Raw genomic sequence first — 15,562 nt, 5'->3', positions numbered from 1 at the left:
CTGTTTGGTCATTCTGATGAATGCAGACATTATGTGGGAGAAAAATGTTAAGGGTCTGCCTTCCACTTTGGAGTGACTCTGGTGACTTGTGAGACATTTGGTTAGGTTTGGCCACAACTGGTGAAGAAATATCTCAAGCTGAAAAATCTGATCTGGATCCTGTTTGGTCATTTCCAGTGTATTTGTGATATTTCCCCTGGCTGCTATACATAAGGACCTGGTTTAGATACCATCAGGTTGGAGGTATGCTGCGTGAATTGAGAGTGTCCATTCATTTGATTGTAGGGGTTGTCTCTGCGTTCTGTGGCTCTTGATGCTCTTTTATGAGTGTCAAACCTTAAATGGTCTAGTTCCTTCCTCGGTGCCTTCCATCAAAAAGCTTCACCAGAAGGAAAAACAGTATTTTTACAGCTCTGATTAGGCCACCCCGTAAAGTTCTGGGATTAGGATGGTTTAATATCTACTTTCTCTGTACATAGATGACTAAATGGTTTTTATCGCTCAGGCAGTCTCTGCCAAACCGCTCTGACTAGGCTCATAGCTCTGCATGTTTCAGCTTCAAAGAAAATGCTAACATCAATTTGTTTCATTTCACCTTTTCACTAAGATATTCCTTAAACATTTTGGAAGCAGTGTCTACAGCCATACAGTTGAGCAAGTTCGTGTCTCAGTACTTCCTACATGACACTGGACTCCATGGAATCACTGCCTATGAAGTAGAAGTCCAAGAGGACTCAGTCAAGGTAAAGACCCATGGGTCTAGACTGTTCTCTTTATTTCCGGTAACAAGTCACGTCAATCTATGTCCAGGTACGGTATGTGTACATAATCCAGATTGCTCTTAACATTTTTTCCCAAGAACAAATTCATATTTTGAAACAGCAAGAAGATTTTTTAAGCTTGCTTGGAACTTGTTTGAAGATCCCAGATATACTTGCCTAGATATTTCCATTCACAAAATCGGTGCCTTCAATTGTACTCTGAATATTTATCAAAATTATTCCTTGGTAGCAATAGTTTTATTGTACCACCGGTAAGTGTGATAAATGAGACACGCTGTAGAGTGGCTTCAATGCGTGATCATGTTAGTACTTTATAATATTTGCCCCAAACGGTACCTCCTTCCTATTTTTTCCACAATACACTATACTATACAGCATTCATTACTTGTATCCATGCACCATGGATAATTCTTTCCCGGCTCTTTAATCATCTGATGCACTTTTTTCCCCTGAATATCATCACTGCAAAATTTTTCAAATGAATGTTGTAATATACACATGTTCATGTACATTGTAAACAGGTTTGAAATAAATCACAGAATAACTTGTGCATTAAGACCACTGTGATTCTAGGACCAGCACTAATTCTAATCCCTTTTGATAAGCTACATGCACATGTACATGTACCTGTTGATATGCTTTCAAGGTGAGGCTTATCGGGAGTCGCATGTACCTTGGCATACAGTGTAGATGAAAAAAACCTTTACATGCCCACCACACTCACTAAGTACCCACTTACCAGTACCATCAATTTCCTCAAAATCTCCAATATTTATCAACATGTATACATGTAGATGCACTCATACATATGTATATATATTGATAAAATAATAGATGTATTGATTAACTAGCAGTAATTCCAACAATTGCAGTCTGAATAATTGACATTTATTATATAAGCCAGCACTTACCTCAAATTGTCTTATTAGTGGATCCGTAGACCTCCTCATGATGAAAAATTACTATATCAATTTACACTGATCACAACAACAGTTAATGTCCATCTCCTCCGACAGTAAATTGGGAAAAAACACCACTGAAGTCACTGAAAGTTCACAGCATATGTTTGGTGAAAATTGGTCTTCTCTGAAACCTGCACAAACATGTAGTTGATTCAATTTCCAAAGCTGCCAAACGAATGCTAGAAAAGAAATGAAGAAGAAATTAGGGGAAAAAAGAGCGGAGACAACAGGTACCTGAGAGTTGCTGAACCATTCCTGACAAATTGGCCCTAGCCACTTCTAATCAATCTTCCAGCTTTTATATATCCAAACACCAGAGTTAAAACACAGCAGACTGCCAGCCAAGTTCAGTGTTATTATATTTAGTCCAAGAACTACGTGGAGGCACAGAAATACACGTAAAGTTGCGTGTCTGTGCATGTCTTTATGGTGCATGTACCTCAGAGGTGAAGTCAGCAAAGAGTGTCGCACAGGATGTGTTCAATACTTGACTGAGCTAAACTCGTCTTTCCTGCAGACAATAACTGTAGTTTGACATGCAAGAAGCATTCTTGATGACGTCTAGAACCAGATCTCTTAATGATTAAAATTTCCACACGTCATCATGGCCCGACATCCTAGACACCATTATTACAAACATTCCAAATTGGCATGGACCATGACAATCCACACAGTACAACCTAGGAACAGTGCAAAACGTTATTTTTGTCAAGATTTCCTCAAAAGCTTTATGTTAAACATATGATCTGCACGAAACATCTGCAGCTAGACATACATGTATCTTACACATGGCCTTAAGTTATTATCAATGATCAGACTTCATCAACAACCAAACTTGACCAGTTAAGCCGAGTCCCAGTTTCTGTTTTGTGTCCACAATGCACTTCAGCTGGAAAAGGATAATCAACAATGCAATTTGCCCATGAAATGTTCGCACTTTATCAACCATCTAATTACTGCAGGAGGTTTTTAAAGTCCGCACTCCAGGGTTATGGCTGATGGTTTGCTCATGAAGATCATGAACATAGATCATCAATAGGTGGAAAGGCTTGCGGTAGCACCATGCGAAGGAATATATTTTCAGAACCACACATACTCATAAGAGATATATTCCTTAGCCTGGTGCTACCGCAAGCCTTTCCAACTATTGCTGTATTTCACCATGAATAGCCTGAAATTCCCTCATACATTTAGATCATCCACAACCAACAATCAGACATAATCAACAATTCACAGGATCCACAGCTTCTGATGATACTGGGCTCCACTTGTGCTGGACTTCCACGCACACTTAATATTGACTCATTACTCTGCATGACTACTATAGCACTGTGACTGACGCATATCAGCTGCGTCAGATGATTCCTTTGAGCTCAAAGTTCAGTTGCAACTGGACTGCAATCTCATAATACAGGTCACTCCGCTGAGCTTATCTTTGGGTTTTAAAGAGGATAGTCAGTTGAAGGATAACCGCTTTAAAAGCTTTAAACTCCACTATCATTATTTCGTTAATCTACCAGTCACAATGAGTAACTTTTTGAGAATTGACGACAAGCAAATATCACTTCTTGTCATTAGTATCCAGACCAAGGAGCATTCCTTTTGAGAAAGTCTTTCAAGGAAATCAAATTGGTGCCCTCTGCGCAACACCAGAATACCGGTACCTCACTGACAACTGATCAGTTAATTATCACTGAATTATACATGTACCTGGGAAAATGCATGTTTAACAAGTGTTTTTACTTAGAAAAGGTAGAGTGAATAAAATGTTACATACAGTATGAAGATAAAATATCATGAGTAGGCAGCACCTTCATTCACACAACAACATGGACAGGTACTTTTGCAGTTTTAATAATGGATTTTGCCCTTACATGTACATGACATAGTTTTGCGTACCTTTGCAGATGTTAAAAATTGGCTTGCTATTAATTTTCTAGAAATGGAACTTTCTAGAAATACTGTTAATTCTGGACACTCACAGGCATAAACACCAGGGAATCAAGTCGGGCTTTGTTCATACAGTGCAGCTTGCAACCCAATGTCTGCACAGTACCCCATCATCTACCACCTGCTGCCTGAACAAAGCCAGCTATGCCACCAGGGCCTGACTAATTGATAGATTTAAGACCTTGACCATAACTGCCCACAATCTGCCTTATGCACCTACATTATGAGGCCAGTTAACTACCGGCCAATGGTCACATGAAGTTTTCACTAAAAAGACTTGGACTACAGGTTCACGACCCAAGCTCGATTTGTAAATCACTTTCATCTGCAATTGTTTTGACCAATTCAGATGAAAGTATCAAAACAAGCTCACTTTTAATGTTAATCCTAAAGGACTGTATGGAGAAAGTTCCAAAGTAGGCCTACATGGATCTACACAGATCTGGAACTGACAGTCAAAATAGCCAACTTGGACCTAGTAATGAATATCACATTTTCATATAATGCTCTCTCCTTATGGTTTCTTTTGAGCGTAAATTGCATAATCATGTTTAGTCAAGAAAAGATGAACAAATGTGATTTCGCTTCATTTTCCAAACTGTAGAGTCAAGATCATACATGTAAATCCCATTTGTTTAAAATACAGTATTTATGATCTTGACCTTTTTACCTTAAAATTAAACTACACAGCACAGCACCGGAACCAATCAATTGTTGTGAACAAAATACTACTGTGTTAACAAGTGGATGAAGCCAGCCATCACACCGTGGTACACAAACAACTGTGTCATTTGCCTGAATAAACATGCACTGTACAACATCTGCTTAAATAGAAATCAATATTCCATCAACAAAGGCTTAAACTGCATTAAATGCAGAATGAATGGACTGCTTAGAATATTTTGGAGCCTGGGTATATCTCTTTACTAATAGCTGATTCATACAGTAAGTAGTGAACAGGTCCATGCACCGACATGTATTGTCAGTCCTACATGTAGCCGCAGCTGTACTTTACACATGTACATGTATATGCAAACTTACCTCCTCAGTTTTATCGTTTTCACTTGGAACCAGCACATATTTATCCTCATCAGTAGTATGCATCCTGACAAGAACAGTTGTCACCTACGTAACCGGTACAACTATAGGTCAAGTCCACTGGCCTCCGAGTAACCACCTGCAGCCACTACTGTACAGGCGCACTCAACACACACTTGTTGCACATATTCTTACATGAACGGAGTTCATTGTTGTGCTCCATAATGTACCATAAAGTTGACTGGCCGCCTCAGCCATCTGGTAGAGTTATTATAATTCACTGTGTTACCAGTTGTCTCAGTGCACAGTGTGTGGGTGCATGTGACAGGGGCTTAAGCTCCTGACATCAAGAGCAAATATTGACAGAGATGTAGAGGGCCTGAAGGTCAGCAGACAGGTCTGTCTCATTGGCAAACTGATTAGTATTTTCAAATCAACAGTTCATAGGGAGGACAGAGAGTTCGGATCAAACCAGATCAGGACAATTGATGGTTTACTTGAGTGCAACTTCAATTACAAATGATCTTGATTGAGAAAAGCAGAACTGGAGCCATCTGCCACACATGTACATATACCTTAAAAAGATGAAAGATGGTTGGTTAAGAAAATTGATTAATAATAAAATAATACTGCATTTTTAAGGCGCGTTATAAATTAACAATCCCTCAGAGCACTTCACAATTAAAACGAAGAAACTATACAATAATTTCGGTTTAAACCTAATCAAAGTCAACTTTCTACCTGTAGTACAGGCCTATATAGAACAGACCAGCAGGAGAATCACTCAATTCAACAAACGCTACTTTCAAGATAATATTGAAAAAATACAATTTCAACATTTTATAAGAACAAGCACACATTTATCATTAACTATTAAGCTACTGGTGATGGTGACTGATGAATACGCATTTCATATGCTAGCACATATTGGTACTAAACTCTTATTACAAACTACATGTATATATACACTCATAAATACCAAACACGGGCTCTTCAAAGTAACGGTAATTGCCAACCTGCACAGAAAGTGTACTTTCAACTGACTGTTCTACGGGTGAACAAATTCATATGGGAGAGCGTGCATGGTACTAGGACACAAAGGGAATGGCTCAGTTTTGCAGAGTGAGGAATCGCATAAGTTAACCATAGTGGGAATCACATAAGTTAACCATAGAACACTCAATGGACATACTAAATATAACCGAGCATTAGAAAAATAAATCAGACAGTATGGATGCATAAAAACAAGATTTCACTCCTTCTGTCTATACTTTTAGCTTGTCTAAAAGAACCCAACAATTGTTTGGTGTAATATTTTCAACCATGGGGACCTTCAACACACTGATTCAGAAATGCCCAAATTGTTGATCTTGATGAGCGCCTCAGCTAATGTTGATATCTCATCTATGGGACACGACCTTTGACATCCTTCAATACGGGCGATTCACAATAATGTGCCTCGAAGAGTTTGCAACACTTTGGCCAATCACAATGCATGAAATCTGCAGTCGACCCAATGCGCGTTTGGGAAGGGTCGACAAATTTCGCGCGTTATGATTGGCCAACGCATTGCAAACTCTTGGAGGCGCACTATTGTGAATTGCCTGTATTCAGAGAGATCACTTATTATTTTCCATTTCAACACTGTACAAAATGATGACTGGCTACCATCATTTTCTTCAAGTGTGCTTGCAAGAAGGGTCAAAGGAAAAGAGTATTTTTGTACCCTTATGAAAATGATGAAACCATTGATCTAATTCATTTCCATTTACCCACAGGGTATCCTTATCAGTTACCTGAGGACCATTTTTTAAATGGGGAGCCTGGATTCAGCAGGCAAAGATCAGGACATTACGCAAGTTTCAAGCCTTCAACACACTGACATCACTCAATTACATACATGTGTAGTCATCTGGCAATGAATCAAATCCTACTATATAATTGGAAACGTCCCAAGCTATTCGTCACATAAGTCTTCAAGTCGTGAACCAAGACTATTTAAAGTAACATAATCACAGTATTCTAGCAAACTATGCAATACTGATGTTGATTAAAGAAAACTGAGATGGTGTCCATCGTAGAAGTACCACTTAGAACTGTGTTTCCATCCAAATCTTGCAGGCAAGTCTTTGACCGTGCCTAAGCATTGGGTCATTCCTTTGGATTATCCAGTACAAAATATGAGTTGATGTTTAACTGAAGGTCAATTAAAGTGCATGATGATAACAGAAGTCAATAACATGAACAGTGAAAGCATAGAAATGCTTCTGGGCCCGAGACAAAGGTCGGGCTAGAGAGAAGCATGGACATAAGAAAGGCCTGGCTCAGCTGATGATGTCCAATACACCCGGCTGGCTCATCCACAAAAGGTGACTACATACAAGGGGTCTGTCCACACTAACACATTTGTACACAATCAGAATCATCTCTAAAAATGAACTTTAACAAATTTACTAATATTTGTATAATTGTGGAGATATATTTACACAGTTTAACAGGATTTGGTTGTTGTTAAAATAATTAGGATTTTGATGAAAATGTCCAGCTTACGGTATTTTAGGGGTTCCGGTGAGACATGTACACAATTTTGTTAATTCATGCTTTTCAGGTTATAAATCGGAAACATCACTATCATGGAACAAAACACTTCATCTGTTAAAACATGGATACTAATGTACAAGTACAACATTTGAGAAATGAGTCCAAATCTATGTTTTTTAATTTGATCTAGTTATATTAAGCAGGAATTTAAGGAGAGCTGATTGAGGCATAATGTCCGTCACGGTGTCTGTCCACAGAGTGGCAAACATTAAACAGTTTTACATGTATTTTGCTATTGCTTGAGTAGATAACTTCAACAAAAATATATCAATCTTCCTGAGAAAAGTTTGGATATTAATACTTTACAGGTGTTTTTTTTCTATCAGAAACAAAACTAAGATTTGATTGTAGGAATTACAAATGTCTATCTACTTTTTTGTAATGTTTGTCATGAGTATTTTTCCCTGTAAATGAAAAAATCTTAAAAGTCTTATCTTATGAATACATATACATTATTACAAAACCTAACTAAATAAAATAACGAACAATCCATTAGAAAAAGTTGGTTCGTTTTGTTGAAAAGAAAGTCAGAAGACTGTCTGTCCCTAGATTATGGACAAACATTACATCTTTCCAAGTGAAACAAGTCACTCTTTGAGAAAAATTTACACAGTGTTCATTTAAGCTGAAGTTTAATAGTCTTTTTAACCAAACTGATTTTGAAAACTGAAAATAAACAAGTTTGGCTTCTGACCAATTCTGTTTTCATTCTCTAATTCAAACAACAACAAAATGTCTGTCCATGTGACAAATGTGGTGTCCATCCAGTGACAAACGTTACCTTGTATTCATGAAATAAATTTCAGAGTTATCTACACTGGAATTGTTTTTCTGAGATTATGAGAGTTTGAAACAGTAAATTAAAAAGAGTATATAATACATTGTGGATACATGTAATTATCAATCACAGTTTGTATTTAATTTTCATAAGAAACAACGTGTCTGTCCATGTGACAAATGTTATACCTTCAAGAATAAACTTCTGTAATTTCTTAAATACTGCTCAATTTATCTTTAACTTTCTGTGGGAACAATCAGAAACAGTAAAGACATACATGTTTATAAGCAAAAAATAATGGCAAAATTTTACAGTTGGAATTTGTATTGAGTATCACACAGATGTATCTTTTAGTGTGGACAAACCCACATGTGCATGATATACATGTACATCCACATTTTAAACAGGTGTAAGCCTGATGATCAACACTCATCTCAGCCAGAGTAATTACTTGTGACAGTGAAAGGAACGAAGGTTATCCCTTTGATGCCACACTTAAACATCCCTTGCCTCTCACTTTGGCAAGTTTCAAGCTCCAGTACAAAAACTTGATTTTTTAAGGTAGGCCTACAAATGGACTACAAGGACATGTGAGCATGTGCATGTTTGTGTCTATGGGTATATGTACACGTATGTGTATATTTATGTGTAAGTGCACAAGTGTGTATATGTTCATGTACGTATATACTTGCACTCCCCCTTTAATGGGGGTGTATCTCCTTGATGGCTGCCGATATTGCTTTTACTGCCAATGTACCGACCAATTAAGTATTTTAATCTGTTTTAGTGTGTTGTCAATTAAGTGCTATTTCAATGGTTATCCCTGCTGTTTTGTTGTTATTAATTGATTATCTAATATTTTTATTCTTTTATCGTTAATTGCTTGTGTTAGCTGGGCACCTTTGGAAAACAGTGATCCACTGAGGGTTTCCCAGGGTAAACAAGAAATAAATAAACTGGAACAATTTGATCACCATGACAATGACAATTTGATCAATTGATGTTAACATTCTGTTAGAATCAAGGTCAGCGTGAGTGAAATCGGTTTAGTCACAGGATGCTGAGGGATCAAGAGCCTTAATTATTACATTTAGTTGTATTTTAACACTGTATACTCAGTTTTCCCCTGAAAGGTTGTAAAAAACCCACAAGCGTACTTGGGTGGGACTCGAACCCACGACTTCCTGCTTACAAGTGCAGATGTCTTAACCAAAAATTTAAATTAACATCTCCCTGATGCAAATCCATCCTTAGACATAGCTGTTCATGGTACCCGCTGCTACATCTGACTTGAACCAGCTAGGTGGCCGAGAGGTTGAGACATCTGCACTAGAAAGCAGGAAGTCATGGGTTCAAGTCCCACCTGTGTACGCTTGTGGGTTTTTCACAAGCTTTCGGGAGGAAACACTGAGTATACAGTGATACACTACACATCAGGCAGGGCAAAAGTCCCAAAATTTAATTAACATCTCCCTGACACAAATCCATCCTTAGAAATAACCGTAGGAACATATTACTTGTATTTTACATGTTTTGAAATGAGAATGAACATAGCTGGTCTGATCTGGGGAGTGAATCTTGGTGAATCACTTCAATCCCCCAATCTTACATGTATACTAGTAGTGAAAGAGACTTGGACCCTTCATATTATCCAAATTTTAATTCAACAAAATTTGTATTCCAAAATGCATGCAATCCCCAAGAGGCCCTTACATTCTTATTTCTGTATTCGTACCCGGTACTTGAAAAATACAAGACTAGCATGCAGTATGCAGCTAGACAGGTGCAAACACCAAGCCCCAACTCTATCACACCTGCCCATCCCATATTTTTTTCCTACACCATCCAAAGGGAAATGTTCAGTAATGAAAGCTTTGATCAAACACAGCAATAACCGTAACAACACCTGACCTACTAACACCAATTGGCACATGCTCTTCAGTCACAGTCGATCACAGCGATCAATGCAGGCAGCCCAAATGATCATGGCCTCATTTGTACAAATGAATGTGACAGATGAAACTATTGATTTAAGGCCTGGGTAGCAGAGAGAAACTGGCAAATATTGCAGGTGCACTATACCGGGAATTCACTTGACTGTATGATTAGGAACATAATTTTTTTAATTCAAAGAGAAAAAAAATATACATTCAAGGCTTAAAAACAATTCAAACTTGGACTTTTTTTTCACAAGTACGTGTACTCGTACATTTATAATTTTTTTCTTTCTTTTACTACCAAACAGTAAAGATATTTAAATAATAAAAGAGAGCATTAACTACATCTCACAGCCTTTAGTTCCAAATCTGAAGTGATGGACAGACAGCAATCTCTCCTCAGACAAACAGAAATTGTACACATAGTATCAATCAACATGCTACATGTACCTCTTACAAAATAACACACTAATTAAGATGCTTCAGTCTGACACTCTGTACACTTCTGTGGTTGCCTGGCTCTTGTACAGGCAGCTGAGGAAGTAAAAATGCTGACAGCAATTTGCTCCAATTGCATTACATGTTCTTCAGCGTTTAAAGGATTACAAATGAAGCAGTGTCTGTGCACTTAATAGGGTGGTTAGCCCTCTCAATGTCTATGACAAAGGCAGGCGTTGATGGTGGACTTGTAATCAAAGAGATTCCAAAGTAGTCCACCGTTTAGGCAACCATTTTGTACTCCATGTCAATGTCCATTATAAATGAAAGAATAAGCTGTCCCTTGTGAGAACCATTTTCTGGCAAAAACATAATAAGAATATTCTGGCAATATGTGCACCGGACTTCTTAACTTAATAAACTACCTGTTCAGTACAGAATTCCCTGACCCCCTACTGAGCAACCATCTCTCTGTTCTTTTACATGTTGTATACAGGAAAGTATGGTGAGCTCACACACATGCAACCCCTCAGAATATAAAGTCAATGCATTTGGCATGAACTACATGTAGAATAATCGTCTTGCTGAAATGAAATAGATGGAGCAAAATTGTGACCAAGGGGTGAATCTGCAGGAGAGTAAATATGTGACTGTCAATTCATGATCCATAAAACTTCAAGAGCAAATACTTTTGGAATTAAAAAGTAATCTAAAAATGTACAAGGAAATTCAAATTTCAAGTGCAGAATACAAGTTCTGTTTGAAGAGCTGAACTATCTTTGCAGTGAGTGGTGCTGGAACAACCCACATATTTCAGGCGGTATTCCATTACATGCAGGGGCAGTTCTGCTGACGGCAAGGTACTATTATGCAAAGACAGTGCTGTAGTCTGAGAAGACAAGCTTCTGAGCCTTCCCTAACACCTGCAGAATCCTTGCCAGGCAAGATACTACACACTGTCTGGGCATCGCATCCCATGAGGGAATGAAGAAGTGGTGCCAGAGATTAGCAAAACAAGGATTGTAATCCAGGGAGTGACAAAGTCAAAAGATATCACAGATGTCTCCTGGGATTTCTAAATAGATGATAAATCTCCTCACTGCCACAAGCAAAACTCCAGTCTGCATGTACATGTGTGTAGCACTCCATGTTCAATTTTCTACCTGGCCTATGCTGCGTTCAGGGAATAGATTTCTTTTTGTTGGGAAATTTGGGACTGAGTTGTAGGACAAAAATACATGTGTGTCCTCATAATGAATTTTTTCCAACATCATCTATCATTCAACCCCTGTGTGGTCCTAACAAGTATGGTGCCAAGGACATGATGGGGGGGTCAACAGGGGCCATGACCCTCCCTCCCCCTCGCAAAAAAAGTTTAAAATGAAATAAAAATAAAGCTAATTTTCTCAGACGATGAAAGGGGATTTTTTTCCAGGTCTTTATCTTTTTTCCCCTTCAATAGCATGTAAAAAGCCCTGAAATGCAGCCTCACCCCTCAGGAAGGCAATAAAGATTTTGACAAATAATTTCCTCAATTTTGCCCCCCCCAAAAAAAATAAATTGGGTTCTGGATCTGCCCTTTATGGTGCCAGTATGTTTCGTTTGTTTTTTTTCCAACATCAAGTATTGGTTGTTTAAACTTTGGTATCATATCAACTTATCAATGGGGCCAAAATTCTTGGCTATCATACAATATCATTGTGGGTGAAATTTCACACGATTAACAAAGTTTACATGCAGATATCCATTGGCATATAGCATAAAACAACACTTGTATTATATGATTATTAACACTGCTCACTACGTCAACATTTTTCTCCACAGCTTTGATAATTGCTGGGTACTTCTAAATTGCAGGGAATAACAAAAATCTAAAGAAGTCAGAAGAAATGTTAAATGAAGCTTGCCAAAGAAAATTCGAATCACACTATTCACACAATAGACAGCTGTCTTTGGCAATGCAGATTCAAATATTACCAAAGATTCAGAGATAATCTGGACAATTCTACATCTCTCATTATCCCAATATGGTCTGATGTCTTACCTCGCCAATTCGGAGAGCATGTGAGGATGGGACCCTGGTCACTTTCCCGGCCATTCTCTTGACTCAGCAACCAAGCAAACTCATTGGTCCACTTAGGTGAAGCATTCTTCCCATGAGGTGCAGTTGCTGACAGAAAGGCGATGATGTAAGGCGATACACCCTCCTTTGTGGGGTAGATCCATCAGTGGACTCACGCCTCCTTTGTTCTATTACCTGTCAACCGAGGAAGCCAAGCAGGTAAGACTGATGAGTGTGTGTTCTCTACTCCAGCAGAACGTGCCTAGAAATTTATCCTGTCTCAATTTCATGCCTGCTACACAGCAACAGTCAAGATCCCAATTAAAATGGAAGTTTCACCTCTGCAACGGCTTGCTAAAACTGCATGCAATGAGGTACCAGTAAAGGAAACCAAACCCGCTGAAGTCAAAATTACAGTAAAATTAACAGATAAACCAAAGGGTTCAACTTAAAACCAACTAAAATGAGATTAATAAACTAAAGGTCAGTAGGCTTGAAGGAAATCAAATTTCACTCTGTAGGCTGCAGCTTCATTGAGTTATCACCATTTGGATAAGTGCAATTATTCATGGAGTGTAATAGAGGTATCGTTAGTATTATTGCTAGTTAGTTTAATTTAAACTGCCAAAAGCAGCCCAAGGGCTGAATTGCAGAGCAGTTTTACAACAGAATTTAAAAAGAGCTACATAAAAAAATTACAATTAAAGGTACATTTTAGATTCAAACTGGATTGGATTTAGAGTCAACCTAAGATCCCCCCTATATGTAAGTCCTTGAAGAAAGATGAGCGAGAAGAAACAGGGTCAACCATCACTGGTGAAAAATGTCCAACATCATGTCAAAATGTCAGACAAAGATCCTCAGTAACGCTTCAACCAACTGGAAGTTTCTTAGTGGATGTTATTTCAAGTCCAACTGACATTACAATTTGAACAGTAACCATTGATATCAAAGGAATAATGAACAAGAGTTGAAGATAATGTTGTCAAGAGTAAGTGATAAATACATCTGCTGCTAATGTAAACCCAATATGATTAGTCAAAGAGTGAAAACATTCCTTCAGGTGCATTTATAAAATCTAAGGGAAATAATAAAAGCCCTGCATGGGCAAAAGCAAACTGGTCTGACAATAACCAAGGCCTGGGCAATTAGCAGATGGAAGTGAAACTGTCACGTTCCTCTCAACTGTTGCCATGCAGCATAAAATTAATGAACCACAGGCCACATGCATGTCAGTTCTTGGACAACAATCAGCCTGCAACACAGCTCCTCTGAGTGGATTCTTCACACAGCATAGAGGCAAGGGAAACCTATACAAGATAAGATGTGAGGAATGCACTTTTTTGTTCAAATAAAAACTGTGCACTTCTAAATGTACAAGTGCCCGTGAAGTAACCAGAAGCAGTAAAATAACATTTTGCAAGTGAATATTTCACAGTGACTGTAATTGGTCTACGTTTATAAAACCCCGATTTTAGAATATTAAAAATGAACGAGCACCTGCAAAAAACAAAAATAACAAGTGCCGTTTCAGCCGGTGCCCAAAACAGCTAATTATGATTCAAAACATACAGGTGCGGGGAACACACATGTATGTACATGCACAGCTAATAACAAGACTTGAATAATTTATCATAGCTTCCTCTAAGAGCAAGATAAATGTTCATATATCATTCCAGCCTTACTCTGCTGTGGAAGGGTACATTGTAAAACTTTTATGTACCCTCATTTTGAGTTTCAAAACACTTGATTTCTTTTTGTTGTTATTTTGTTTGCAAATGCATGGAATGCCAGAATTAAAGCTTACCTTCTGAATCTCAACAAATTCCATCTTGGGTGATGTCTATTACATTTTAATTAATGAAATTAAAACTGTTGGAATTTTGTTTTTCATGTTTTACAAGAGCGTTTAGTAAGATTTAAAAAACTCAAATGGGCAAGTAGTCTGCCAAGTGAAAATTCTCATTTGATGTACAAGCAGTATCCAGCCTTAAAACCAAATTTCAACCAAATCCCTTGCTAAATGTGAGCTGTCACTACAGATAGAATGTCATCAGATTAGACACAATTTTTGTGTCTGATGAGAGACTGTGCCTCACTCAACACCTACATATCACTGGGGTGTCTGGAACCTTGTAAGTGAGCCATCAAATGGAAGCATGCTTGCTGTCACATGCTTTGCAGGCAAGCTGTGGCAGGTATGATAACCAATCGACATATCCCTACACCTCCTACTGATTCTGAATTGATGGAACTCCAATGAAACCCTTTAGGATGTCTGTCCTTGGCAGATTCAAGCAACCAAAAGATTTCTTGAAAGTAACACTTCACAAGATTAAACGCACTTAGGGAAATAGTTTCATGGCTTCAATAGCCCCCCAAATCACAAGAAATCAAACAAATAAATGTACATAACAACAGAAATCAAGCTAAAAGCTAAAAGAGCATCAGATAAGCACAGGCATGATACAGTGAACACGTGCAAAGTTAAGTTCATTAGCCCTAACACCGGGATTTTCACTTTCCTGAAGTCAGGAAATGCACAACTTCCACAAGTCATCCAGCGACACACAATATACTACTGTACATAAAATAGAACCCGACTGGACTACAATATCTTTTGAAACCTGAGCACAGATTTCAAGAACAAGGGAGGTTCAGGTTGAGGAATATGACATCTACATGTACATGTAATTAGCTATCCTACAACACAAAAGGTGAGTTGGAAAACTTTTTTCATGCGTCTTTAAAAGAATATGGCAAAGTATTTCAAAATTATTCTGTTAACCTCCGAAACAGGAAGAAATGTGGGAAAAAATTAAATCATTAACTTTAAGACATTAAAAAGTTAAGAACTGAAATTCACACTTTGAAAAGAATGCCCCCCCCATTTCCCGTCACTTCATGTTCCATCGTCTATGATTTTCCATCAGTTCAAAAGTAAATTCAGTCAATTACTATATAATCAAATGATATATGACTATTAAAATCTTGCAAATACAAAGTACATACAA

General features: G+C 37.9%; 1 protein-coding gene across 12 annotated transcripts in view; it reads right to left on the bottom strand.

Moving 5' to 3' along the window:
* LOC110985633 (band 3 anion transport protein-like) overlaps positions 1–15,562 on the bottom strand; it is an 87,424-nt gene that overhangs the window by 32,229 nt on the left and 39,633 nt on the right. For 5 of the 12 annotated variants that reach the window (XM_022246806.2, XM_087135019.1, XM_087135020.1 and 2 more), the window contains one exon: positions 12,531–12,743. In XM_022246806.2, coding sequence (XP_022102498.2) covers positions 12,531–12,584 — 54 coding nt within the window. In that variant the 5' untranslated portion in view covers positions 12,585–12,743. Of the gene's footprint in view, positions 1–1,693; positions 1,924–2,183; positions 3,135–4,735; positions 5,216–12,530; positions 12,744–15,562 lie in introns of those variants that run through there. The other 7 variants (XM_022246824.2, XM_087135023.1, XM_022246786.2 and 4 more) reach the window with 7 other exon arrangements.

The sequence above is a fragment of the Acanthaster planci genome, linkage group LG03 (genome assembly GCF_054643075.1).
Source record: "Acanthaster planci isolate LZ-2023a linkage group LG03, COTS_SCS, whole genome shotgun sequence".
In the NCBI taxonomy this organism is placed as follows: Eukaryota; Metazoa; Echinodermata; class Asteroidea; order Valvatida; family Acanthasteridae; genus Acanthaster; species Acanthaster planci.
This window is presented reverse-complemented; position numbering and strand designations above follow the sequence as displayed.